Raw genomic sequence first — 26,622 nt, forward strand, 5'->3', positions numbered from 1 at the left:
ACGAAGAATAGGAAACGAGATGTGGATGCAGGACAGCCAACCTCACCCTGATCCCTGAATAGATTATGGAACGAATTCTCCTTGAAGTCACATTCAGGGCCATGAAGGATAAGATGAATCACTGACAGCATTAGCCCAATCTGGTTGCCTTCTGTGAAGGGTCGGACAAGGAGAAAGCAGTGGATGTTTACCTGTCTTACAACAAAAACAAAAATGTGGAGTGGATGGAAATCCAACAAAATGGATGGAAAACTGTGTGCACTGCTGTGACTAGCAATCAGCAGTTTGAAGTCCATCAGACAGCTGGGAATGGAGTACCTCCAGGGCTGGTAGGGAAAGCAACATTGTTTTATGTTTTACTCACCTGGTGATGGGATACACTGTGCCCTCAGCAACCTGGCAGGTAGCAGCAAACTGAATAATGGAAGAGGAAGAGGAGAAGAGCAGAACAGCCTAAAACATGGGAGGAAAGTTCATTCAGTTGCATCGCTACTGATTGGAGTAATGGGCTGACAGAAAATTCATTAAGTTAACCGGATCTGCATCTGGACAAAAATAAACCAAGTGATCTGGGAATAATGGTGGACAAACTAAGTGTTAGCAGCATGCCTCCTGCCTATCATGAAGGCCAAACCCATACCAGGCTGCATAGGAAACGCACTGTCAGGAGATTAAAGTGATTTTTCTCCTGTACACTTCAACACTTGTAAGGCAGATCTGGAGTTCATGATCAGTCTGGGGCTTCCCAGTACGAAAACAGATGTTAACAAATAGCAGAGTATAGCAGAGAACCAACAAAACTGCTAAAAGACTAACATGGCCCAAAGGAGGCTAAGCTGGGGCTGTTCACCTTGGAAATTAAGGGGGTTGCAGGGTCTATAGACTACAAACACCTACTGGATAATTATAGAAAAGAGAGAGCCAGGCTCTTCTCAAAAGTAAAATTAGAAGAGGCAGCAGGAAAGCTACAGCAAATGAATCTGACTGTGCATCAGAGAAAAATACACACTGAAGATGCTATAAAACTGGAACAGGAAATTGTAGAGGCCTTCAAACATCCTGGAAATACACAAAATTTGACCTACTTTCAAGTCAGCCCTGCTTTGGTAAGGAGAGGTTGATCCAGATGACCTTCTGTAGCCTCTTCAACCTAAACTATTCAATGATTCTAAAAGCTGAAAATAAGAATGCAAGCTTCACAGTGTGGCTAACAAAACACATAGACATCTGTTTCTGTTATCTTGTGCTGTGTAACACTGCACTCTAATAACTCAAGACAGTTTTCATAGCATCATCAGTTTTAACTTAAGCCCTTATTATCAAATAGTCCAGGCCACGTATGCATTCAGGTACAGATACTTTGTAAAAAGCATAAATCCTGAAAGTAATAGCACTGAAGAGTTCAGGAGTGATGTTTATCACTATGCAAGTAAAGCAGCCCAATTCCAGGCACAACTCAAGTCTTGGCCATTTTTCCTTCCATCCAACAGCTCTGGTTATTTGACACATGAAGAGAAACAAGAACTGTGGTTAATACTCTTTGTGGAATACAGTATTAAGTCGTGTACTGTTCTAGATACACAAGAGCTAAGATTTTGTATACACTGACATGTTGTCTCTAAAGCACGAGAAATTTTCTCCTACAGCTGCAGCAAGCATTTATGAAAATGATTTCCTTAGCTTAACTTTGGTTTACTTGTTTGCATATTTTCATAAAGATTCTATAAGCTAAGATGTGGGGACAGTATCACAGCTGAAATTTGTTGTGCTTTGTTGTTGTTGTTTTTAAAACCACTAACTACATTTCTACAGATTTTTCAAAAAGTCAACATTTATTCAAAATTTTATACTATCAGCAATCCTTTGGGAAGAATTATGCTTTTAAAAATAAATGTTTAAACAGAGAGATGTAAAGCTAATAATGGTCTTCAGTTTATGAACACCTTACCCAAAAGTAGATGGGAAACAAAACACACAGCTAAAGAAGTGCAGTAATCTCCTTCTGAGAAGGTAAAAACCTCCTCATATGGTCACGTGAAAACAGCTACTAAGAAGGTGACTACTTGCCCATTTCTTGTTCACTGTTTTTTACGCCTGTTACAAGGAGAACGACTGACCACTGCATTGCATTGCTCTTTGCTTCCTTCTGCTCATGATCACACCCTCTACTCAGAGAAACAAGAACATTCAATGCAGATTTACTAAAAGAACTCTTTCCAGTTGATGGTAAATTACATATAACAATGACTTTTATCACGACAGAGAATGTAAGAATGGTTAAGAGGATATGCTCAACAGTTAACAGGATATGCTGACCACATTTTCCTTGTCGTGTCACGAATTCTAGGAGTCATGAAAGAATACAGACACTGGGATTCTTTACAAAATCTTGTACTAGTCTACTTCTGGAACAATTAAACATCTGTGACAGAGAGTCTATCCACTCCATATAGGGAAACATTTATGTAGTACCATCAGTTAAAGCCTGAAGGAAAGTAACAACTGTTTAAACCAGTTTACCAAAACTAAACGTACATCGAGAAGAAAAAAAATGTAAGTGGATGCAAAAAAGAGGGCATGTCTAGCTATAGCATAGACTCCTTCATAACTAAGTAAACAAATAATACTCTTAAGTTTGCTAGGGTGCCCGTTCAGCCACATGCTTAACCACAGCTTCCATTTCACACATTCGTCTTTAAGGAGCAGAATTAGAAGCCAGTGACCAATCTGCACTCAAAAAAACTCCCAAGATCCTGCACTTTCTGCCCTCCGCCCTAGCTCTTTTGTGTTGCACATCTTCCTCTCCCCAGGTAGCAGGCACAAATAAACCAATAAAGTTCATCTACCTGAGCTGAGGTGTTGGTGTTTTGTTTTCTTTTCTTTTTGGACGGACAATTCTGCCAGATAAATAAACTTCCAAATATCAGAGAACAAGAGAATGGACACAGAACAGTCAAGACAGAACACTTTTGTTTTTGTCAATTTTCTTTTAAATCCCAATCCAGCTCCTAGTAAGACTGGACACTACTTACAACACTCCTAGAACTGCAGAAGAATGGAAACACAATAGGGAGCGAGTGGAAGGGGGGGGACAAGACAGCCCAGTGGCTAGCTTCAGACATTCACATACACAAAAGCCAGCACTGACTGGAGTCATTAAGGCCCAGATGCCCCACTAAATAGGAACAAACCCAAACACAAAGGTAGCACGTGAAATGTATTTACCTATTTAAACACAGGCAGCTGGTCAGGCTAGAATGGGGAAGGTAACTGCTAATTCCTTGTACTACAAGGAAGGAATGGAGTAAAAAAACCCAAGCCCACGGGCAGGTTTTTGCTTTGTGAACCTCTGTCTGTGCTGCTGGTTAACAGTGGTAAGTATAAAAAAATCAAAGAAAAATAATCTATTTATAGAACAAGTCAGTAGTCTGAGACATTTAGAAAAAAGTAAAAACAAGTCCTTCTTTAAAAATGGATTTACTAAAACAACTGTCACCCAGGATGACCCCAAGCCCTCTGGTCCTCTGGCAAAGCCAGGGGTAACTCTCAACAAGAACTGTTGCTGACTGGTACGCATCCAGCAAGGCCAGCAGGGAGGGGAATTTGCACTGTGAACAGTATCTGCAGACTGCTTGCTGGTATCTCTCGAGGCCATGCCCGTAGCCTGGTGATACTGGAAATAGTTGTGAGTGAAACTTTTCACAGAAGCACATGTCAGTGTAACCTCTGAGGTAAGTGGGCTGTCTTCTTTCCTTCCCATTCCTGGGTACAGATCACAGAAGCTGGTGCCCTGTACCTCCTTGCCAGCTCCATCCTGCGTGAGACAACTTTAACGTGCAGGAGTGCGGAACTCTAAGCAAAGCCTAGAACAGGAGAGGGCACCCCTGCAGAAAGGGAAGCACTCTGCTTTTCACAAGCTCTGGTCAAGATGGACATCATTTTTTCCCGGCCCCCTCAGGACAGGAAGATCAGTTGTCCCCCACTAAGGTAAAAATTTTGCTAGCAGAGTAGAATTGGGTTTCTTTTTGGTACACAGAACCTTTGCTATTTCTGAGATCATGAGCTCCTCTGCCCTTCAGCTACAAAAGAGAAACTCATTCATTCATCCACTTGCTCCCATCCTTATAGAGTAGTGTTAGCCGCCTGGATACGGAGACAACTCTCTTGAGACATTGCCCTTCTCACTGGGTTGGCAGGAGGAGGCAAAAGATAACTTCCAAAACCTCCTTAGGGCAACGTGGTATGGCTAAAAAGCTCCAGCCCATGCCACCAATTTCAGGCCAGCTCTGCTGCCAACATGGACTTCTAACACCCTGAAGCGTCTAATCTAACAGCCTCGGGTTAGCTCAGTCTCTAAGAGCAACAGCCACTCTCAAAGATGGAAATACTCAAGTCAAAACACTGGCTGCAGCTCCTAATGAGGCGGTGTCTGCATAGATGAGTCAGAACCACTGTGCCTTGACGTCCCTGCTGTATGAAGGAAGCCAGCTGTAAGGAAGGGACCAACTCTGCTGCAGGTCTGTACATCCTTGGAAGTGAAGCTCAGTGGCTACATTAGATTCAAACCCTCTCTTTCTGTAGGGGTATCAGCAGTCCATTTCTCAGCAAGTTCCAGACATCAAGCAGTTGCTAACTTGTCTCCTTAAGATCTTCCATTGGGAGTTTGTAGCTCAACAAGAAAGAAGGAGGTGGCGCATGAGCAGGGCTACTTGGGCCCTGCATTGTTTTCTTTGCACAGTTTATACAGATGTAATCCTCATTCTCAGCCATTTCTGGAGAGACACCAACGCAAACTTGATGAAACCACTCATCGCAGCCACCATCACACTGCACCCAGTCTACCTGCAAGAGATTGTATCAGCAACATTAGAAGGACAGACAGAAAAGCAGAGGTTCTATGAAGAAAATGTCTTCTATTAAATCCACCCAATAGAATGAGAATGCAAAAAGTGTTTGGCACAAATTAATGAACTATAGAACTTGTTTTAATAAGCTGCTTCAGTTTAAAAAGTAGTATTTTCCCAGCAACGCTGCTCCTTCTGTATCCTTAGGCCATGGCAGCTACTGCTGCTGTAGTTCTACTTTTGACTTACAGAGCAACATGAAAACAAAAATACATTAGTAAAAATAACAGTAGTGGCAACATATCTAAGATGGAGTTTGTAGGAGAATAAGCTGACAGTCAGAACAGAAAGCATCACACAGAAAAGCAGATCAAATTTTTTTGTAATAAACCAACCAATTCTAAACTTGCTGATTATCCATCTCCCAACAGCAATGTGAAGCACTGCAGTCTGTAGACCCAGCAGCATCACTGCTCACAAGCTGTGTGCAGCAAACACTGAAAATGTACTACACTTAGGAGTGCTGCACATCCCATTTCTGCTCAGAAACAGCACATGATCTGGAACATTTTATCACCGAGGCAAAGAATTCTTTGAATCAGACAACGCATGTTCTCCATTACCAGTAAAAGTTACTCAGCAGTCCAGTCTGAAGAGTTTAAACTTCCCAACCAAGATGGAGTACTTTTTCCCAGATTGCAATTTTTCATCTTCCCTTCATGTTTTAAAGTGGCTAGGAGAATGAGATGAGTTTGTCAAGTTTTATTCCCATTTACATACCTACCCAAGTACTATTCAATACCTTCTCATTTCAAATTATTCTACTTTTGTTACTCAAGCTGTTCAGCCTTATCATTGAATTCACTTTGCGTGAAATTGACTGTGATGGGACTAAGCAAAAACTCACTTTGTCTTTGCAGGGCCTCTGGCAGTTCTGTGCAGCACATACTGCATTCTCATCATCTGACTCCTCAGCTCCAGACCAGTCATACTTAGAAGGAATATCTAGGACTTTCTTCTCTCTTTTTTTCTCTGTGCTCTCCTTTGCCAGCTCCACCTTCGCCACAACCACCTTCTCCCTCTTCTTCTTCCGCTCCTCTTCCTTGGCCAGTTTCTTTGCCAGCTTGTTCAGCTCCTTTGTCTTATCCATGGTGAGTTTTAGCTTCTTTTTCTTCGGCTTTTCTAATTTTTTCAACTCTTTAGATTTTTGCTTCATATCTCCAAAGAACTGTTCTGCTCTCTCCAGCTTTCGTTTCCGCTTCCTCTCAGACGAGTCTCTCCCTCTCATTTTCAGCGGTTTCTCATCCATGCTGTCATCCTTCATAAAAGGGTAAAAAGAGATTGTTGGGGTTTTATTTCCAAACAAATTCCCATATACCATAAATCTGTGATTAAAAACGTACTTACCTCTGCCATTACTATAACATGGGGGAAGAAACTTATCCAGCAACATACTGTCACGAATTCTAAATAAAAGAGGCTCACCTTTATCTTCACTATACTAAAAAAAAAGTCTTAAGTACCCGAAGCATAGTGAATTTACAAGGTTCAGTAGGAAAATGTAAAATACCACCAAGAGCAAGGAGAAAAAAACAGGCAGTAATCCCAACTCCCTACTCACGGTGCTTTTCAATAAAAGTTAGCAAGATTGATGGCTAGGTGTTCTTGCTTGTTTTTCATCCTAGGTCAGTCTTGCCTATAATTATTTTTGAAGAAAGCAATTGCTATCCTGGAAATTAGGACAGAACAATTGCTGAATTCTTAAAATGTATTATCAACTCCAGCAAGAGAAGAATGCAACAGATCCATTACTTGAATAGCTCCCAAACCAGGACACGCTACAAAAAAAACTGGTGTTATTAAACACTTCTAAGTAGTAGATTCAGATCAAAAATTGAGTTTACAATTAGAAACTGTCATTGTAGGTGACAAGTTCTATTTAGAACCACTTCAAACAAACAAGACTGATTCAGTTTGAGTTAGTTCAGCCATATATTTTAACCTTAATTATATTAATAGATTAAGGACGTACCACAGGCCAGTAAAGACCGGGTCTGTTTACTGTACGTGACTTAATATAGCTTCTCCACCCTATAACAAGTTCTCTGAAGACTAATTTGCAGAAGTCTACCTATTTTGCATCTAAATAGAGAAAGAAAGGTATTTAACTCAAAATGAGTAATTCTGGCCAAACAAGTATTCGCAGAGCTTAATCACAAAAATGTTGAACACTACCCTCCACCCACAAAGCTGTTTTTAACTATCAGTCCAACACTGTGGCATGCTATTTATAAAGTGCTATTTGCTGGCATTCAAATTGTTTATCAAAAAAACCTATAACCAAAACATAAGATTAAAAGAAAATTAATCTTACGAAATGAAGTCCCTAGATCTAAAAATAGTAATGCAGAACTTCTCCAGAAGAAGGATCTGCTTTATGCTACCACCCTACAAGCTAGCAGTTTGGCAACATCTTGACTTACCCACTGTATTGGATGGCACTCAAAAGAATGATAACTGATCAGCATGCATTACTGTTCAAAAAATGTAACCCATTTTATGTTGGTGTATGCTATTGTCAATAAGGAATAATCTTCAGTGCATTTCCTGTACTGCTCAGTACAGGAAATAGCAATAATGTACTCTGTGACTATGTATGGTCAAAATGACCCTATTCAGGTGACACAGGATGAAGGATGGATGGCAGTACAGCTCCAACACAAGAGTTTACATTCTCTTCTAATGTACAGCCCTCATTCATACACGTTATTTAGCCACAGCGTGAATGAGGCATAAACAATTTGAACTAGTCCTTAGAATCACCATATACACCTGACTTACTCAGTACTAGCAGAAAACTCAGCACATTTTCATAGAATATTTTCAAAAAATAGGAGTATGTGGCTAATTTGATGAGAACTGGAATCTTGTTACCTACATTAAAAACAATGCTCTTTCCCCAGCAACAGAAACTTGGCAATGTACAAATATTATCTAAGGTAAGTACAAGCTGTCCATATTAACAGGAACATAAAATGTCTTGAGTTGGAAGAGGTCTTAAAGAAGTCCCTTCCAACCCAGGCTTGAGAACCTGCAGGGACAGGGCATCTTCAGCTTTTTGGACCACTGCCTCACCACTCACCAAGTAAAGAATTTCCTCCTAATAGCTAATCTAAACCTCCCTCTTTTAGTTTTAAATCCATTCTCCCATGTCCTATCACAGTTTCCACCTTGTTTATATGCTCACTTCAGGTACTGGAAGGTTGCAATGAGGTTTCCCTGGTGCCTTCTCCAGATTGAATAAGCCCAGCATCCTCAAATTTTCTTTGTAGGAGAGATGCTCCAGCCCTCTGATTATCTTTGTGGCCCTCCTCTAGACCCACACCAACAGCTTCGTCTCTTCTTGTGCTGGAGACCCCAGGCCTGGATGCAGTACTCCAGATGGGGCCTCACAAAAGCAGAGCAGAGGGGAACAATCCCTTCTTATTCCCTGCTGGCCATCACTCTTTTGATGCAGCCCAGGATGATGCTGGCCTTCCATGCTGCAAGCACACACTGCTGCCTCACATCTAGCTTTTTCCTCCATCAGGACACCCAAACGGTTCTCCACAGGGCTGCTCTCAATGAGTCTTTCTCCCAGTCTACATAGGTATCTTGGATTGCCCTAACCTAGGTGCAGCAACTTGCACTTGGTCTCGTTGAACCTCATTAGGTTTTCATGGGCCTACTTTTCAAGCTTGCTCAGGTACCTTTGGATGGCAGAGGAAGCATGGGCATGTGGCTTGAGAAGAATACAAGGATGGTATCCAGACACACAGAGACAGAATTGGGAAAGCCAAGGCACAAATGGAACTAAACTTGGTGAGGTATCTGAAAAACAAGAAGGAATTCTACAAGTACACAGGACAGAAGGGAAAGGTCAAGGTCTCTCCCCCCTCCCACACCTAGCCCATGATAAACAAGAAGGGAGATATGGCTACAACAGACACAGATAAGGCTGAGGTATCCGAGTTCTTTGCCTCAGTCTTCACTGGCAGTCAGGCTTCCCATGTCTTTTACCATCTATGAATATCTACAGTGAGGGCTGGGGAGAGCAAAACCCCCCTCACTGTAAGAGAAGCAAGTACCGAACCACCTGATGGAAGTGGATGTGTGCAAGTCTACAGAGCCAGACAACTTGCATCCCAGGGTCCTGAAGGAACTGACATGGCTGTCAAGTTACCCTCCATCATATTTGAAAGGTCACAGCTATCAGGTGAAGCCTCTGGTGACTGCAAAAATGGGAACATCACTTCCATTTTTAGGAAGGGTAGAAAAGAAGACCCAAGATATTACAAACCACTGAGCCTCACCTCTGTGCCTAGGAAGGTCATGGATCAGATTCTCCTGGATGTTATGTCAAGTTATGTGCAGGATGAGGTTGTGATCCAAGTTAGATAGCACAGCTTCACAAGGGCAGAATTGTGCCTGACCAATCTGATGGCTTTCTACAATGGAGTGTCAAGATCAGTAGACAAAGGAAAAGCAACTGATGTTGTCTATACTGGAATTCTGAAAGGTCTTTGATGTGGTCCCACACCACATCCTTACTTCAGAATTGGAGAGATACAAATCTGAAGGACTGTTCAGTGCATAAGGAATTGTTTGGATGGTTGCAACCCAGAGTGCTGTTGTATGGGAGCTGTTGATCACAGCCTGAACCTCTGACTGACCATCTGAGGAAAGCAACGAGTCAGCCGTGGGAACACGGGTGAAGGCAATTCACTCGTGCTGCCAGGAAGGTGTGGAGCCTGGCTCCACCTCTTCTAGACCCCATTTGAGGACTATCACTGAGAAACAATCTCTCTCTCTGAAGACTGCTCCTTGTGGAGTTTACTGCAACACCACTACACATTTTCACTTATTTTGATTCTCTTTCCATTGTGATAATCTTACTAAGCCTAACATCTGTATACTTATTGATCTTACATCTTACCAAGCCTAACCTCTGTGTACTTATTAACTGCGCAGCTGTGGTCAACAGATCCACTGTCAGGTGAAGGCTGGTGACAAGTCATGACTCCCATTGGCCTTGGGATCAGTGCTCTTTAAGATCTTCATTACAACCTTCACCTTCAGCAAGCATGCAGATGACTATAAGTTGAGTAGTGCCAACTGGTATGATGGAGGTAAAGATACCATCCAAAGGTACCTGGACAAGCTTAAAAGGTGGCCACCAGCACAAGAAAGACATGCAACTATTGGCACAGGTCCAGACGAGGCCACAAAGATGATCAAAAGGCTAGAGAACCTCCCAAAGAAGGGCTAATGGACCTGGGCATATTCAGTCCTGAGAAAAGAAGGCTTCAAGGAAACATATCTGTGTCCTTCCAGTACTTTAAGAGAACTTCTGAACAAGATGGAGACTGACTTTTCACATGGCCTGATTATGACAGGACAAGGGGCACCAGTTTTAAACCAAAAGAGGGGAGATTTAGCTATGATGTTAAGAAGAAATTCTTTACTCTGATAGTTATGAGACACTAGCACAGAGACTGCCCAGAGAAGCTGTGGCTGCCCCATCCCTGGTGGAGCTCAAGCCCAGGTTGGATGGGGTGGCAGCCCTGTCCACAGCAGGGGGTTAAAACTGGATGGTCTGCTCTTCAGGTCAGGTCCTTATTAAGGTCCACTCCATGCATCACCTGGTTCCACACAGAACGACCTCCCACATTCAGACCCTATGTCTGAAAGCATTTGTTGAAATGCTTCTTGAAATCTGTCAGGCTTGATGCCACGACCCCTGTCCTAGGGAGCTTGTTACAGTGCCTACCGCTCTCAGGTGAAGAACCTTCTCCTAATACCCAACAACACTCTCCCTGACACAGCTCCATGCTGTTCCCTCAGGTCCTATTGGTGTCATTAGAGAAGAGATCCCCACCTGCCACTTTGCTTCCCAGCTCAATTTATTCTTTGATTATAAAACAGAGCCCCACTACTGTCTGCCTGTCAGTCTAATGCATCTTCATTTACCATAACCCTTCAGCCTGACTCACCAGCCAATGTTCACCCACTGCATTATCTTTTTGTCTAGCTGCAGGCTGGGATTTTGTCCAGAAGGATACTAAGATAGATAGCACTGAAATCTTTGCTGAAATCCAGAAAGGTTAAATCAACTCATTTCCTTTGGTCAGCTAACTGGTAACCTTGTCATAAAAAGAAATTAAGCATGTTCAACACTTTCCTCACGAACCCTTAAAAAGAACCACTATAAATGAAGTGATCTTTTTCCTGTACAAGACTACTTCTACAAGATCATACCTCCATTACATGAAGGAATCTGTCTTCAGAGGGTGGATGAGTAGCCTGTAAAATCCGCCAGATGTGCTGGGTTTCATCCAGTGATACCTCCAGTAGGTCTCCTACCATCATTAAATCTTCTAACTGAGCCTTTGCTCCAGGTGACAGCTCCAATACAGGGGGCTCCAAACTGCGAGGTACCAGTGGACTTTTCCGAGGCTGCTTTCTTGGAGTGCTGGAACCTTTCAGACAGGAGACAAGTTGCAAGAGATCAAAACAAAAAAAGAAGTTACATACTTTGCACAACAGCTACTTAAAGATGGAGGCAATCCCAAGCAAAAGAAAAAGAAACACAAAAACAAAAATCATGGACACAGCTTTAGATACCAGCCATCCCAACTGCAATGCTATTCTCTTACTCCTTATAGAGAGCATATCCTCTACAACTAGCAGAGGCAACAAGAGTAGTTCCTCTCTTGCTCTCTGACTGCTCATTGCAGTTGTCTGTTCAATTTTATCCAGTGCATAGGAAAGCAGATACCTTGAGAGCAGCTTTTAGAAGCAGATGAATACGCATGTTCGGCACAGAATGACGGAGCAGTCCACATATGTGTCACCACTTCCTCTGATTTAATGGGGATTTCCTCATCACAAAACAAATTGGGTTCTAAGCTGCTAGAAGATTTTACGCTGGCATTGTCCTGAAAAAGACCCACAGGAAAAAAAATGTAACATCTGGCTCTAACAAATGCTTACCTCAAAGTAAATTCTACTAAGGCCAAACAGTTTGCTGTTCCTAAAACCCTCCTTCAAAGTATCCCCACCATAGACACCAACACTGTTGGAAAAAGGTAGAAATTAAATCCCTATGTAAACAATAGAAGAACGCAGCAGCTGTGGAGGCAAGTGAATTCTAATTCTCTAATCAGTGAGTCATGAGATGTATTTGTCAAGTTTTTTTCCCTGAGCAGTCCTTCAAATGAGGTCTTCAGAAGTCAACACGACGACACTCTCACTTAGCTTACATAGTTTTGTTTGAAAAATTTGACTGCAAGGTTATAAAGGCTGCATCTTTAATAAAGCAGAGGTATGCAAAGTAAATAACGGTTATTATTGAAAGAAATGCTCTCTGTAACTACTTCAAGGGAGGTTGTAGTGAGCTGGGGGTCAGCCTCTTGTGTAACTGGTGATAGGACTGGACAGAATGGCTTCCAGCTGCACCAGGCTGGACGTTACGAAATACTACTTCTCTGAAAGAGTGGTCAGGCAGTGGAATGGGCTGCCAGAGAGGTGGTGGAGTCACCGACCCTGGAAGTGTTTGAGGAATGTTTGGCTTTTGTGTTGAGGGACGTGGTTTAGTGAGAGCTATTGGTGATAGGTGCATGGTTGGACTGGGTGATCCTGTGGGTCTTTTCCAACCTTGGTGATCCTGTGATTCTGTGAAATGATTGAAGATCTTACAGGGAAAGGAAAAAACTGCATGTTTCATCCAGCACAGGATCTCAGGATCTAAATATCAATAGATGGATGGCCATAAAATGGCAGTAATAAATAAAAATCAAATTTTTCCCTGATATCAGGATTTTAATGGCAATCTTGAATAATTTTAAGATACAAACACTAAAAAAAGAGAAAGGCTGCAATACTTAAGAACGTTGTGAATACTTTCAGGAAAAGACTAATGGTAGCACTAGTCTGTACCCAGTGCATTGCATAAAGCTGGCTGCTTGACATCTCAAATGTGTTACAAAAACAAATATAATGAATGTGATGCATGTCATCGATGCAAGTGGATCCACAAATAGAAAGAGGTTAGGAATGCCTTAAAAGTGGGAAAAAACTTTGTTTTGATTTTGCATTACAGTAGGCAGAAAATCTGAAGGCACAAACCCTTCTCAGTAGATACCCTGACATCTGCTAATATTCACTTCTCCCTTCCTCACTCCTACAGGTGAAATTAATAAACTCCTCAACCAGTTATTTTCACAGCATAATCCCTATACATTATTTTTAAACCCATCATTCCCACGGAAAACATTTATAAACCACAAATGGGAAGAAACGCTTGAAAGACAACAGTATAAAGAATTAAATTCTGAGTAACTTTGCCATTTCTTTTGAACTCTGCTGCATCTATGTTAGAACTGAGTAATTTGGCTGCATAAAAATGTGCCTGCTCTTCCAATCACATTAGCTGACCTAACAAAAGACATTTCTGGTCCCTATCTGCATTTGTTTTGTCAGATTTTTACTTTAGATTTTTATAACGATGGACAAATCAAAAGGACAAGTAACAGATTTTCAAATCATGACAACAGAATGCACTCAACAGAAATGAAATTACACTCCTGCAATACCCTCACATCCTGACAAGCATATGCCTGCCATCTTTCTCAACATACGCTTTCTTTCATCACAACCTCAGAATGTGCCACATCTTTCAGAAATGCCTTATTATAACTTCCAGTGCAAAGAACAGTTTGCAGCATTTTTCTAATGAAGGCATTCTAATAAAAGTTGTAATATTCAAATACAATTTACTATTGTTGGCATCTCACAGGGCTGCAAGACAAATGTAGCTTCATGCAGTTATGTATTTAGACACAAGTTACTAACAACAGGAGATTGAGGCAGAGCATATCTGAAAAATTCACTGTTCCTCTAGAAAGCAGAAAGTGTGCCTTAAAAGAATCTGTGCAATCACATTTCTTTAAAGTAGAAATGACACTATCACTAAATAGAAACCACAAAGTAAGAAGAATCGGTGACATCACTTTCATCTGTATACATACAAAAAAGATATTTCAGAAGCACTAAAATGAAATACATCATACAGACAATGCTTGGCTAGCTCTACAGTTGCTTTCTCTCATGACTTTTTTTCTCTAAAAAAAAAAAATGTATGTATATAAAGTATAACTACAATGACAATTTCTGAACTGGACTAGTTTCACAATGTGAACCAGAGATTGAGACCTGAACAGTTCCACAGATCAGAACTGAACAGATGTACCTCCTTTTATATGTGGGTTGAATGAAGATAAAGGTATGAAAACGTGAGAGCAGCTCTGGCATCGGGAAGCTTCTTACAGGGCACAAAGTTTTCAAAGACTTATTTTTTGCTACAGTGGAAACCAATTAAGAGCTCTCCAAATATTACTCATATTTATGATTCCTAACATCTCTGGAAGAGGCATAAGGACAATGTCCAATCTCAATGGTATTATGAATACAAATCCCCTGAGAAACAGTTTTTTCTTTAGCAATAGAAAGAACCTTCTGAAACTCAATCACAGGACATTTAAGGATTTTGAACAAAAATATTACAGAACTTTAAAAACACCAAAGCTAAGACATTCTAAACTAAGAAGTACCTCTTGTGCATCAGAAGCCAGGGCAGAATATACTTAGTAGCTTAAAATATTCCAGAATAAATTGAAACAAATCGAAAACAGGTGTTCTGAATTAACTCCACACAGACAAGCCACACTGGATTACTTACCTTCATGTCATAGCCATATGTTTCCCTGATGTCTTCATCAGAATCTGTCTCTTCATCATCATAATCCAAAGTCTGCCGAGGGGAAGAGGACACACTCCCTATCACTCTGTTAAAGGCTGACTGCTGGAAACTAGTTAAGTGTCCCTGAAAGAAAAACAGAATAAGAAACTCAAACAATGAAGCTTCTAGAAAAATCTATTTAAAAAGCTGAGGTCACAGTCACTAAGAAAAGGATGGTTCTTTAATCCTGAAGACAACTGTCTGGCTCCCATTCACAGCAAGTTGCGAAGAAAGACAGAAATAGGATCTTTCAGACTTTATTTCCAAGTTTTTCAGTAACAGTGACTAGGAAGATCTAGCTACTGTTGTTCATTGGTACCAAATTATACCATGTTGAAGCTGTACAAGTTTCTTTACCACAGCATTATCCGATTACTGATCTTGATCTCAAGATGAGCAAGCTGACTGCAAAAAGTATCAGTGATTCCCTACAGCCCTTGATAAAGTTTCCTAAGATATCAAAATCCCAAGAATGAAATCTATTAGAACTTATAAATACAGATACTTATGATTCTGTCAGAGGCAGATGGAACTTGGACACCAAAGTAGCCACCTCTTTAAAAATCTTCAGGCCATTAGCTGGCTGTAGTGTTTGAACCAGCATCCTTTACACTTGTTGCTTGTGTTTACACAGTTGCTACTGACAATGAGTTCAAAGTAATAGACCTGTTGCCAGAAAAGCCAGGAACAGCCTGAAACTAACAACTGCCTAAACACTAGAATTCTCAGCCTAACTGCTCTCTCCTCTCCAAGCAAGGAAAGGCATTTTGACACAATGAAGAATGACTAGCACAGCGCATAAGATATTCACACCCCTACCTGAAGATCTGGGTTGGCTGCTGCCTTCTGTAGCTCTGCACTGATTATTTTCTCTGTTTTCTCCCGTGCTGCCTGCTCCACCATTCGCTGGCTGAGCACAGAAAGCTTAGCCAAAGCAGAGGACAACTCATCAGTAGCCAAAGCTTGCCGTGCTCGATCCTGCCAACTCATGGCACGCTCCGTCAAGCACTGCAATGCCTCCCCTTCCGGCAGCCGTACAGGCAGCTTCTGCAGGGACACCAGCAGAGACAGTATCGTCTCAAGACGTGGCCTTCGAGAACGCATGCAAAGTGGACACAAAAACTTCACTTCTTTGGCCTGCCAACTAGAGCCCTTCTTCTGAGAACTTGTTTTGGGGAGAGGCACGCAGCCGCTATGAAACCAGTCTTTGCACAGCTCACACTGCAGCATGAATCCACTAGCTGTTTTGCGGCAGACACAGAATTTGACTTCTTCTATACGATCCACCATAGTCATCTTGGCCAGGTTAGCTGCTCTGAGAGCATGCATGGCTTCAATCTCCTTCTGTTCCCGCTCCTTGAATATGGCCACCTATCCAAAGACAGAAACAGTTCGTGACCTCCACAGCAAGGAGAGATCACTTTTTATTAGCAGCACAGAAAAAACACATCAGGAGATCTTCTTAGTTAAACTAGCCCAAAATTATGGGACTGTGCAACCTATTTAAAACTTCATTTAAAATGCCTCCTCAATTACATATTGCTCCTCTATGTCCTCTTGACAGAACCACTGTACAAATATTAGATAATGTTCTCTGTTTAAAAAATGTCCGAAATTCATAATTAAATCCATTATAAAAACACAAGAGAAACAGATATTCATTGTTTAAATGCTGACAGCAGCAGGAACCTCTGAGTGACAGTTTATCTTCCTGAAGCAACTTCTACTTCCTCAGTGTCTCTATTCAAATAAATATAACGAAGCATACTAAGATAAAACTGATTGTATATAAGCCATATTAAAGATTCTGCATGTATTTTCTTTGTTTGTGGAGGAAGGGCAGCCAAATGACAGCAAGTTCTTCTGATAAGCTGCATCAATATCCTTCCAACAAAGAAGAACAAATGTAACACTGTTTCCTACCCAGTTTCCAGGATGAAGCCTTACAGATAGCCCTCGGACATTCTTCATGTAGGAACAAGGACGGACAATGCTTAAATAAAAAGACTTTCTACAGTATGGTAGGCAATGTCTAAGGTCAGCAAATTTAGAGCACACTTTTAAAATCTGTTGACTCGTATCAGCAAACCACTACCATAAATCTTAAGAATCAAAGGAACGACTGCTAAAACAATCCAAAACAGAATTTACTTCAGTTTAGTATACTGCATAAATGTAACGAATAGTACTATGCTGGGTACTGCTTAAGAGTTACATTCCATTTCATATGTATTGAAATCCTATCAGAATATTAGAACACCCACACATTATTAGACCAAGAGCATCTAAGCTATTTACATAGCCAGATACATATTATATACTTGCACTTATTTGCTGAACTGTGCTTCCCTCTACTTTCACTGCAAAAAAACAAACTATATTACTGTGCTAGTACTATTAAATATTTGTTTCAGCAAAATTTATCAGATTTCCCTGAAGATTTTTTTTACACAGATTAGAGACGAGTTAAATCCACGTATCAGGAGACACTACCTTTCATTGCTCCTTACCACAGCTGCAGTATCCCTGGCCTCCTCCAGCCCATCCTCCAGCTCACTCAGGGATTCCAAATCAAGATCTTTCTCCTTTTCCTTCTCCATCAACTCTTTTGCCCTCTTCCGTCTATTCTTACTGCTTCCATAGACACCAATATCAGTGCGAGGGCTCAGAACCTGTAACCAAAAGAACTTACACTGTTATTCCCAAGAATTGGAGGTTTAATCTGTTTCTTAAAAAAGCAACAGTTGAGTTTGTTTATACATGAAACAAGACTAGCCAAACACAGACTTGTCTTTTTTGTTCTTTTCACTTGAGTTCAGCTGAAACTTATTATTTTCTATTATCAAATGGAATTTGATAATTTATTCTGCCTTCCAATACTGCAGAAGAGCATCAAGATCCACTTCTGAAGTCTGACACTGTACTCCTGTTGCTTACCTGTAACAGACTGTAGCTCGAGTTCTTCTTCAGGAAGGTCCTTCCCGTGCGCTCTCTCCATGCCCGCGCAGCAGCTACCTGTGACTCCAGTTGTGGCAAGGCATCAAGGCGCACTGGTATCGGGCGGCCTTTGGCAGACAAGTTCTCCAGTTGCTCCAAGTAGGCATAGTTGTTCCCATTCTGGGGTAAAAGAAAATTCCCTGAGTCAAAGATTGCACCGTTGTGTCAGTGGCCAGTTTGATTTCAAGCCATATACCACTCTAGTCAGTGACAAAAACAGGAACGGAATGGAAAGGACAGCAGGGTTGCCATCCCACTGCTACTTTTAAGACTCTCATACAGTTTCTACTTTAACATCTATTCTGATGTGGACAACTGGCTTAGGGAGTAAGACACTTCATTTCAAGCTGGCAGTCTTAAATCCTACCTGCTCAATAGCAAGCTACATATCTGAGAGTTCTACAAGGGCTGATGCAAAGTCAAATGAGATCTCAGTTCAGTTCTCAATAAATACTTGATGCAAGAAAAGCAGCTGCAGTCCAGAGACTAATACTGTGAATATCACAGAGACTGCATCAATTTCAGTCCATGTTATCTGAATAGGGCAATAGAAAAGGGGGGCTCTACTGAACTAATAACTAACTTCAATCTAGACAAAAGCATTACAGCTATCAGTGCCATTACATCTGAGACAAAAAAAAAAAAAAAAAAAAATTCAACACACAGTGGGGAGAAAAAAACAGAACATTCCCATAACCATCTCCAAAAGTAAAGACCTTTGAGGAGAACATTCTCCACTGCAGCAAGTATTGCCAGTGACAGTACATAGAACAGTAATAATAAATACAGCCCTCTAGAGTTACATTTCTATCATAACAAAATTGTCAGTTTTTACATCTCCTATGAAATGGGCAAGAGGAAGGAAAAAAATGGAATAGTGAATGGGGAAACAGTTACACAAAAAGAACAAAAGGAATTCAAGCACATAATCTATGACAACTACACTGAACAACTACAATAAGGATTCCCTTTGGGTCATATCTGTGGGTAGAGGGGCTAGGAATAAAGAGTATGTCTAAACAAAAGGATGCAAACAGAAGGGTCCAATTCTTGCTGTAAGCTCTACCTGAATGGCCTCCACTTTGGCTGTCCAGTCTCTAGCCCGCTGCAGGGCTTCTTTCAGTGCCAGCACATTGGGCAGGTAAGCAGGGATGTTCTTTGCTTCATTCACAATGCCCTCCAGGGCCATCATGCTTTGGCGTGGCCTAGAGTAAAAAACAAACAAACAAACAAAATTATTTCCAGCCTTCTCTCAAAATGCTAGCCATCTAAAGCCACAAATTTGACAGGCAAATTCGGGACTTCATCACTATGTGTAGAAGCCTAGAATATATCATGGCTCTATTCTTGGAGTGTGCTACTGGATACCAAGTAACAGCAAAGGTCAGAAAGCTGAACTTGATTGTCTGAAGTCCATCAAAAGGCCACAGCATCAGAAATCCTTAAAATTGAGGAAGCTGTTGTGTACCATACTGAGCATTTTTTTGTTTGCTTGCTTAGGGGCAGACAAGTAAATAGCAAAGGCAGCAACAATAGTCACACCTTCCAGCCACTGTACAATACAAAAGGGAATCAGCCCTTCCGTAACTCATCAATAACCTCAAACCCAACTCTTGGGCAATGACAGAAGTAGACTACATCTTCAAAGCCACCACTCCTCACAACTCACTAATAAAGGCTGAGAATCCCATAAGAGTGTGACCTGTAAGAACAGTTTACAGAGGAACACTCACCTGGCCTGCAGGCAGACCTTGGCTTTCTCCTCCCACCTCTCTGAAACTGTGAGCAACTCCTGAAGTTCAGCCATGGCTTTCTCTACAGCATGATGTGGTGCCAAGCCCACACCTGAGTCGATCAGCTTCTTCATCACATCTAGGGTGACCCTCTGGGGATCCAAGAGGGTGGACCTCACCTCATCCAGCCACCGTGCCTGCTGCAGTTCCTGCTTCAGCCTTGGCAGTTCAGGAAGTTCTACATAAAGGCCAGAGCCCATGTCTATCAACTCTTGCAGCTTGGACGAGTCTGGGACCTCATCCATCATAGCTTCTTGAGCACGCTCGTGAAATTCCTCCACATCATCAAGTAGATTCTGGAGTAACATACAGTAAAAAGCATTCAGAAAAAATGACCACAGAATCAAAATAAAGTTGGCTGTAGGATCAGTCAGATATGAGTTTGTATGTGATCATCACATCGTTGGTCAAAGTTTCTACACACAGTGTCAACTGTTCTATCAGAAACCAATGAGTCTCACATAGGGACTACTTCATTCATTATACATATTAGTTATAACAAAATCTGCAACTGAAGTAACATAGCTGCAACCATCTAGAGATCCCTACAAAACAAGATATTATCGACTGCCTAGATAATGCTTATTTTAAAACAGTGGGCTGAGGAGGGACTTCTGCAAAGATGTCATCCTTTTAATCAGTTGTTGGAGGCACTCACTAATGCTGATAATACGTAACAGAACACAATATGCTAAGGGAAAAAAAACAAACCAGAGTTAAAGGAGCATTAAAAGAACAATAGTCAAGTTTGCAATTATTTAAAGCATGCTCACCACTGAAGCATGACAGAGTTTTAACTTAAAAAGTAAAGATATGAAAATGCAAACACCCTCCAATGAAAGGAGAATTCCACAGCAATGTAACCACATTTCTGTACTTGTTCATATTTCCATGTTTTGGAACAGCAGTGGAAAAAAAAAAAATCAAAGATCAGACAGGAAAATATCTCCATGGGAGATTTATTCAAGGACATTCAACCTGTATACTTGATTGATTCACTCCTGAATCTCTTAAAAAAAAGATCAGAATCAGATGCTACTGATGGCAAGTCAGTGCCACAACAAAAAACAAAACATTTCCTGCACCTATGCTTACTGCCCTTCTTGTCTGATGTTGCTTTTCATGCCCATGTAGAAACCAAAGACATTTACAAAAAAAAAAACAAAAAAAAACCAACCATGATCCACATTACAGGGTTTTTCATATAGGAAACAGATGCTGAATGCTTCATAGCAACAACAATAAATTATTACAGTCTAGTAATTATCAAGCCTTTTGTGTTAGAAAATACTCATCATCCAATCTAATTCATTATGATGGGTAATTGCAGTCAAAAACCACGCTCAAAGTTAGTGAGTACATAGGTTTAAGTGATCATTATCTGACTTCATTCAAGAACTACGACTATGATTTTTAACCAGCAAGACTATGAGATTTATCAATTTTACTAGTTAGAAACTGCTGAAGCCTCGGGAACTTACACATGCACACAGAGTACTTCAACACAATTAGTTTTCTAAGGCTATTTAAAAACAGAAAACAAAGACACCACCCCAGCTGGGAGAAAATATTTTGATAAAATATAAATCAGAACTGTTAAGAGTTTATTATATGAACAAAAAGTCATAAGCCACCCAGAAAATAGATGCCACAGAAGAAAACTGCTGTATAATAAGCAATCAGAAAACTGGCAAAGAATCTAGAAGATGTCTTCAGCTCTGTCTTCTATGGACCATGCCTTAATTTGAAGCAGGTTTTAAATACATTAGAATCAAATGCGCTAGAATCAATGAACTCTTAACAGTCTCACAGGTCCATTAATATATGATGATAAAATTTCATGAGGCAGAAAATACTTAGTAAATATTTGGAAATATCTTCCTATCATATACTTTCCACTCAATTAACTGCTGGGAAACACGTTAAAGAACATCTTAGAAGGATAAAGATTAGAGTCAGCAGGCTTGGATAATCTGTATCCTGCAGTCCTATAGTTTACTGAAGATACTTGTTTTCAACAACAACGTGCCAATATCAAATAGATGGGAAGAAAGCCCAATATTAAATCCCTCTACTATATGTTTGCTTATAGAATTAGCTGCACACATGGTGACATTTAGAACTTTAGGACCTCAATTTAGCAGTACACAACATTCTTCTTAAAACTGTACCAACGGAAAACACAAGTTAATAAATGGTTGACATACATCAAGAACTATTTCTCAAGATGAAAAAAAATATTTACCAAGGATTCCTAAAGTGTTTTCCTGGAGGTTGGTTAGCAGGCCAAACAGTATTTAACATTTCATCAGAGATACAGAAACAAATCAAGTTTACTGCTGAAAACTCCTGCTGTAATACAAACTGCCACAGTGATAAATGATAATTGCAGCCAGGAGAATCAGTATGATCTGGATCACTTATTAGTCTAGATTCACTCAAAGACAGGTGCAAAGAAATGTATGAAGGACAAGTACAGGCCATGCATACAGATTAAGGAGACTGAAACCTGGAAAGCAAAGGCTGAAAAAGATTTACAGATTCAAGTGCAAAATTGCCAGTGTACTACTGCCTCCCTGCTCTCCTAAAGGAGCACAGCAATACAGCCTTCTGAAGTTCCTGCAAAAACATATGAAGGGTAGGATTTAACAGGAAACGTCACTGCTATAGATAGCTTTAATGATGCTGGAAGAAAAGCAACTGGTTCACAGAGATAAAATTGGGCTGCTTGGTCAGTGACAGACAGAAGCGATCTTTTCTCTTAGTTTAACCATGAAACCAGCACATCTGACTGCATCCATCGTAACAAGCATCTTGAAAAGTGTATGTATGTTCACATAAAACACTTTGGTTCCGTAGCCTAAAAGCTGTCATGTGCCACATGAAGGCCACACAAGACCAGCAGTATTCTTCCAAAATGGGAACGAAGGCCAGATGGCATAGGTTTGAGTCATTCACAGGGCATTAGACATCCATGCTTAGGCAACAACATTGAGCCCTACATATTAAGCTGTTATGACTACATGAGCATACTATTGTAGTACAAACACCATCTTTGCCCACTTAGGTGCTTTAAGCAGGAAAATGAGAAGAAATTACACGTTATCATTAATACTATCGTGGATAAATAGCATCATGTAATCAGCAAAACTTCAATCACAATAGTAAGATTACTTGAAGTAGGAAGACACTGAGCTAAATGAATCCAGAGTATTTTCCTTCTTGAGGCCACAAATATCACCATGAAGCAGTTATCTGCTTTACAGTAAAAGCTGAAGTCCTGTACATCAGGCAAACTAACAAACCTAACAAAAAAAAACAAACAAAAAGCAACCAAAACACACACAAAATAAACAAAACATGAAAATCAAAACTAAAAGACAAAAAAAAGCACAATGCTTACAGTATACCCAAGGATATACAGACATAAAGATACACAGATGTAAACCTACCTTTACTTGTCGGGCCTGGCTGATAACACAGGGCAAGCTAAATAACTGATGTACAAATGCTTTCAGCTCCTCCATAGTCAGCTTGGTCCGTGTCCTTCCACTATCTTGGCTCTGTCTGCTGTATGAATGAACACAAGAAAACATTATATGAAAGACACAATGACACCTGGGTTTACTCCCAGTAACAGACACGTATCAAAATCACTTGAGAACCCCAAGAAAAAAGGCCAATCAAAACAAAACAAAACATCTCTGTAAGAACTTAAACCCTAGAAAAGTAGATTTAATGTAAAACTCTCAGCTATAAAGAGAATTTACTCTACTCTTTGACTTTCTAATTGGGTTTTTTGCTCCAACTAAACAAACAAAAGCACAAAGAAGTCAGGGTTTTTTGTGTTGCTTCTTTTTTCCAGTAGAAATGCTTGATTCTTCAGAAACTCAAGATTATTTTAGGTAAAATAATGGCCACAGCTCCTTATCATGACCAGGGCAAGCAAGGATGACAGAATTCCAGTTGTTCCTCACATAAGCAAATGGATTGGGTGCAAAATAGTAGCGGTTGAAACAGGTAAAGAAAAGAAACTACTGAACAAACTACACAAAGCTACAAACTACACACAGTTTCAAGTGCTCAAATACAAAGTCAAACAAGTTGCCTTAGATGTGACTGAAAAGAAAAGGAAATAAAAGGTGAAATTCTTTCAAAACTTACTAAGGCTGATCAGAACAGGGAGAAAGACAAGTTTCTGAAAACAGAAACAAAAAACAAGACTGCTCTGAAGCACAAGATCTACAAGACGTTCCATATACTGGAAGACACATCCAAAGCAGAAACTGTTTTTCTAAGAGTCTACTATACTACATATAGTAAAAATCAAAAACCAAAGCAGCTCGCTATTCAAACATAGAAGCCTCTTCCATAAATACTGAAACTGAAGAAGTCTCTACAGACTTGGTATTTGAAATAAGCATCTTCAGAATTCAAGTCCTCAGCACTGCTAATAAGGAATGTATCTACCTACAAGGATATTGTTTCAAACTGTGGTAACCAATCTGTGGGAACCAAGAACTGCTTTGGGAAGTGAAGGGTATGGAGTTAAACATCATCAGTGGCACTGATGCCACAGTTTCTGGGGGAACCTCTGTCATTAATTCAGATTTTGATCAAGAGACAGAGTAACACTGACAACAATATGAAGGAAACCACAGAGGCCAAAACATTTAAAGGAAAAAAGGTAACACTGATTCTGTCTTTAAGTTGATACGGGGAACCCATTGCTAAGGAACTGATTTAAGCAGTGAACCTCCCTTTCCGGTCAACTTGACAGATGGGACTGTTCACAAGAGCCATGTGAAGATCTATACTTGCTCAAGCAGTTAATGGCCATGACAGGCACTGGCAAAAGGTCTCCGATATATAACAGTAACATGCTGTGAAAATAAATCTTGTTTGCTAGAGTCGCCTCTCTTGCAGGCAGAGAACCACTGAAACTTGCAGAAGAAAAAGACTGGTACTGCATACAACACATCCTTCCATTAAGTACCACTAGAAGCAAGTGTTACAAGCCCACTGAATGCAGGAAAAGTTAAGTGGCTCTACACTAATGCAATATTTGGTATAATAATCACTGCAGGCACAGCAATCTCATGAGCAGGACAGATTTTAAACACTGAATAGCTGTTCCCTGCTAATCAATATACATTTTATCACATTAAATAAGTAGTAAATTTAATCTTTCATTCTGTGGACTTAAAAAGAAAATGTAGATGAGTCATCAAATATAATTACACTGTGTAAAAGTCACAGAGAAAAAAAGAATACTGCAGGCTTTGATTTACTGTAACAGACAGTGAGAAGGAATGGTAGCTGCACTTGGACCCACCTCCTAAGCACTCCAACCCTAGTGCAGCCATACATTGCCACAGCACTATGTGTCACACAAGCATTCACATATCCCTGCCTATAAAAACCCACAACTTTCAGCATTAATAAGGAGGAGAGAAAATGTGGATATATTGAAGCCAACTCCATTGTTCTGTGCCATCTGACTATACATAAAACCAAAAAGAAGTGCAACATCATTAGCTACGTTTGGATCACAACTTTATTGGTGCTTTATTCTCTGCCAAGTTGTTCTGTTTCAGCACTCATTTTTAATGTATTTCTAACCTTATCCTTAGTGTAAATGTGATCCCTCTCATTGTGTTAAATACAAATACAAGTGCTAAAGAACTAGCTGAAGGCGATTTCTGATTTAAATTTCCTAGCGTTGTTTAAGGAGGATTTAAAATCTTCTGAAAAATTCTCAAACCTCTATTTTATATCATGTTATGATTTAGCATACAGCAGTAGTCTTAGACTACACAAGTTTCTTTCTTTGCCCCATGGGATTTGATTAATTTCTAGTTCAGATACATCATTGAAAGTTGCCAGTTCCCTCTATTCTACTTCTTGAGAAAACCCTGGAAACTCACTAATTAACTTAAGGCATGTCTGTTGAGAAGTGTAATTGGATCTATGATACAACATTTCATCATCATGGCTTGCATTTGAACACTCCATTATGTCCTGTGTAGGAAAGCAGGCTATTACAACTAGCTAAGAATTTACTTTGCACCCCATTCCTTAAAGAAGCCTTAAGCTTAACACCAAAAACTGTATATGCAACAAGGAAAATGCTGAGGTAGTGACAGCAAAACATTCCAGAAGGGTCATAAGCAAGGCAGGCAATACAAAGACCTAAGGGAGCCAGAAGATATAAAGAGAAGGCACTACTGTTCTGCCTGACATCACTGCCTGCAACTAGGGAATCAATTTTTGCTCTCTGCACTGCTTTGCTCCTCAGGATCCCATCCTCCTAGTCATTGCTGGCAAGACATTTCCTCTTCATCTTCCAGTAATTCCACCAGCATACCAACGCATTCTGCAATTCACTTGTAAGCAGCTGGCAAAAATCAAACATTTTTGAGAAATGCTGTACCAGAAGGTATAACTAAGCTTGCCTCACCAATCATAATTGCCATTTCCTAGTTTCCTTACACTCAGCTTTGCAGTACAACGTTTTAACAATTTTCTTTCCTAAAGCAGTTTTATCAACTCATTTTTTATTTAAGCTATATACTTAGCCATGCTGGCTAAAATATAAACATTCATGTCAAGAACTTACTTCCATTGCATTTTTTCTTCCAGCTGTCTTTTCCTACAACTCTCTCATACATTTAAACAAATGCCTGATCAGAGATCAAACAATTTTTCCAAAGGATTTCACATTTCAGTACATAAGTCAGCTCAAAACAGTATATTTAATGCATTTCAAGTTTGCTTTTTGGATCTTTGTTATAAGTGTATGTCTCCCCAGTCTCTCAATGAGTCACAGCACTAAAGGCAAACACTAGAGGTAATTAGTAGACAGTGAGAGCTCAGTTTTCTTCCATTTCCAGGTCCAACCAAGTAACAAAACAGATAGATAAAAACTGTATTAAAAAAAAAAAATAAATCAGTCTTACCTATGTTTTTGCTTTTTACTCAGAAGCAGCTGTGCTACTGAAGCACAGGTCTCTGCTTCTTTCACAGCATCTCTAAGCTTACGGAAGAGATCATTTTCCGGGTATTTCCTGTCTTCAGCATCTTCCAGCATCACTCTCAACTCAATTACATCTGTAGTAACAGCATACAGTTTGAATGTAGAAACAAAGGA

The 26,622-nt window shown here is 40.3% G+C and overlaps 1 protein-coding gene across 1 annotated transcript in view; it reads right to left on the minus strand.

Moving 5' to 3' along the window:
• Positions 1–2,182: 2,182 nt before the first annotated feature.
• KDM5A (lysine demethylase 5A) overlaps positions 2,183–26,622 on the minus strand; it is a 50,442-nt gene continuing 26,002 nt past the window's right edge. Inside the window, exons 17-28 of the mRNA XM_048934042.1 lie at positions 26,432–26,582; positions 22,925–23,042; positions 19,413–19,768; positions 18,746–18,884; positions 17,620–17,799; positions 17,193–17,354; positions 15,502–16,053; positions 14,623–14,766; positions 11,662–11,821; positions 11,142–11,362; positions 5,752–6,162; positions 2,183–4,842 (exon numbers count right to left, since the gene is read on the minus strand). Coding sequence (XP_048789999.1) covers positions 4,630–4,842; positions 5,752–6,162; positions 11,142–11,362; positions 11,662–11,821; positions 14,623–14,766; positions 15,502–16,053; positions 17,193–17,354; positions 17,620–17,799; positions 18,746–18,884; positions 19,413–19,768; positions 22,925–23,042; positions 26,432–26,582 — 2,807 coding nt within the window. The 3' untranslated portion in view covers positions 2,183–4,629. The remainder of the gene's footprint in view (positions 4,843–5,751; positions 6,163–11,141; positions 11,363–11,661; positions 11,822–14,622; positions 14,767–15,501; positions 16,054–17,192; positions 17,355–17,619; positions 17,800–18,745; positions 18,885–19,412; positions 19,769–22,924; positions 23,043–26,431; positions 26,583–26,622) is intronic.

The sequence above is a fragment of the Lagopus muta genome, chromosome 1, assembly GCF_023343835.1.
Source record: "Lagopus muta isolate bLagMut1 chromosome 1, bLagMut1 primary, whole genome shotgun sequence".
In the NCBI taxonomy this organism is placed as follows: Eukaryota; Metazoa; Chordata; class Aves; order Galliformes; family Phasianidae; genus Lagopus; species Lagopus muta.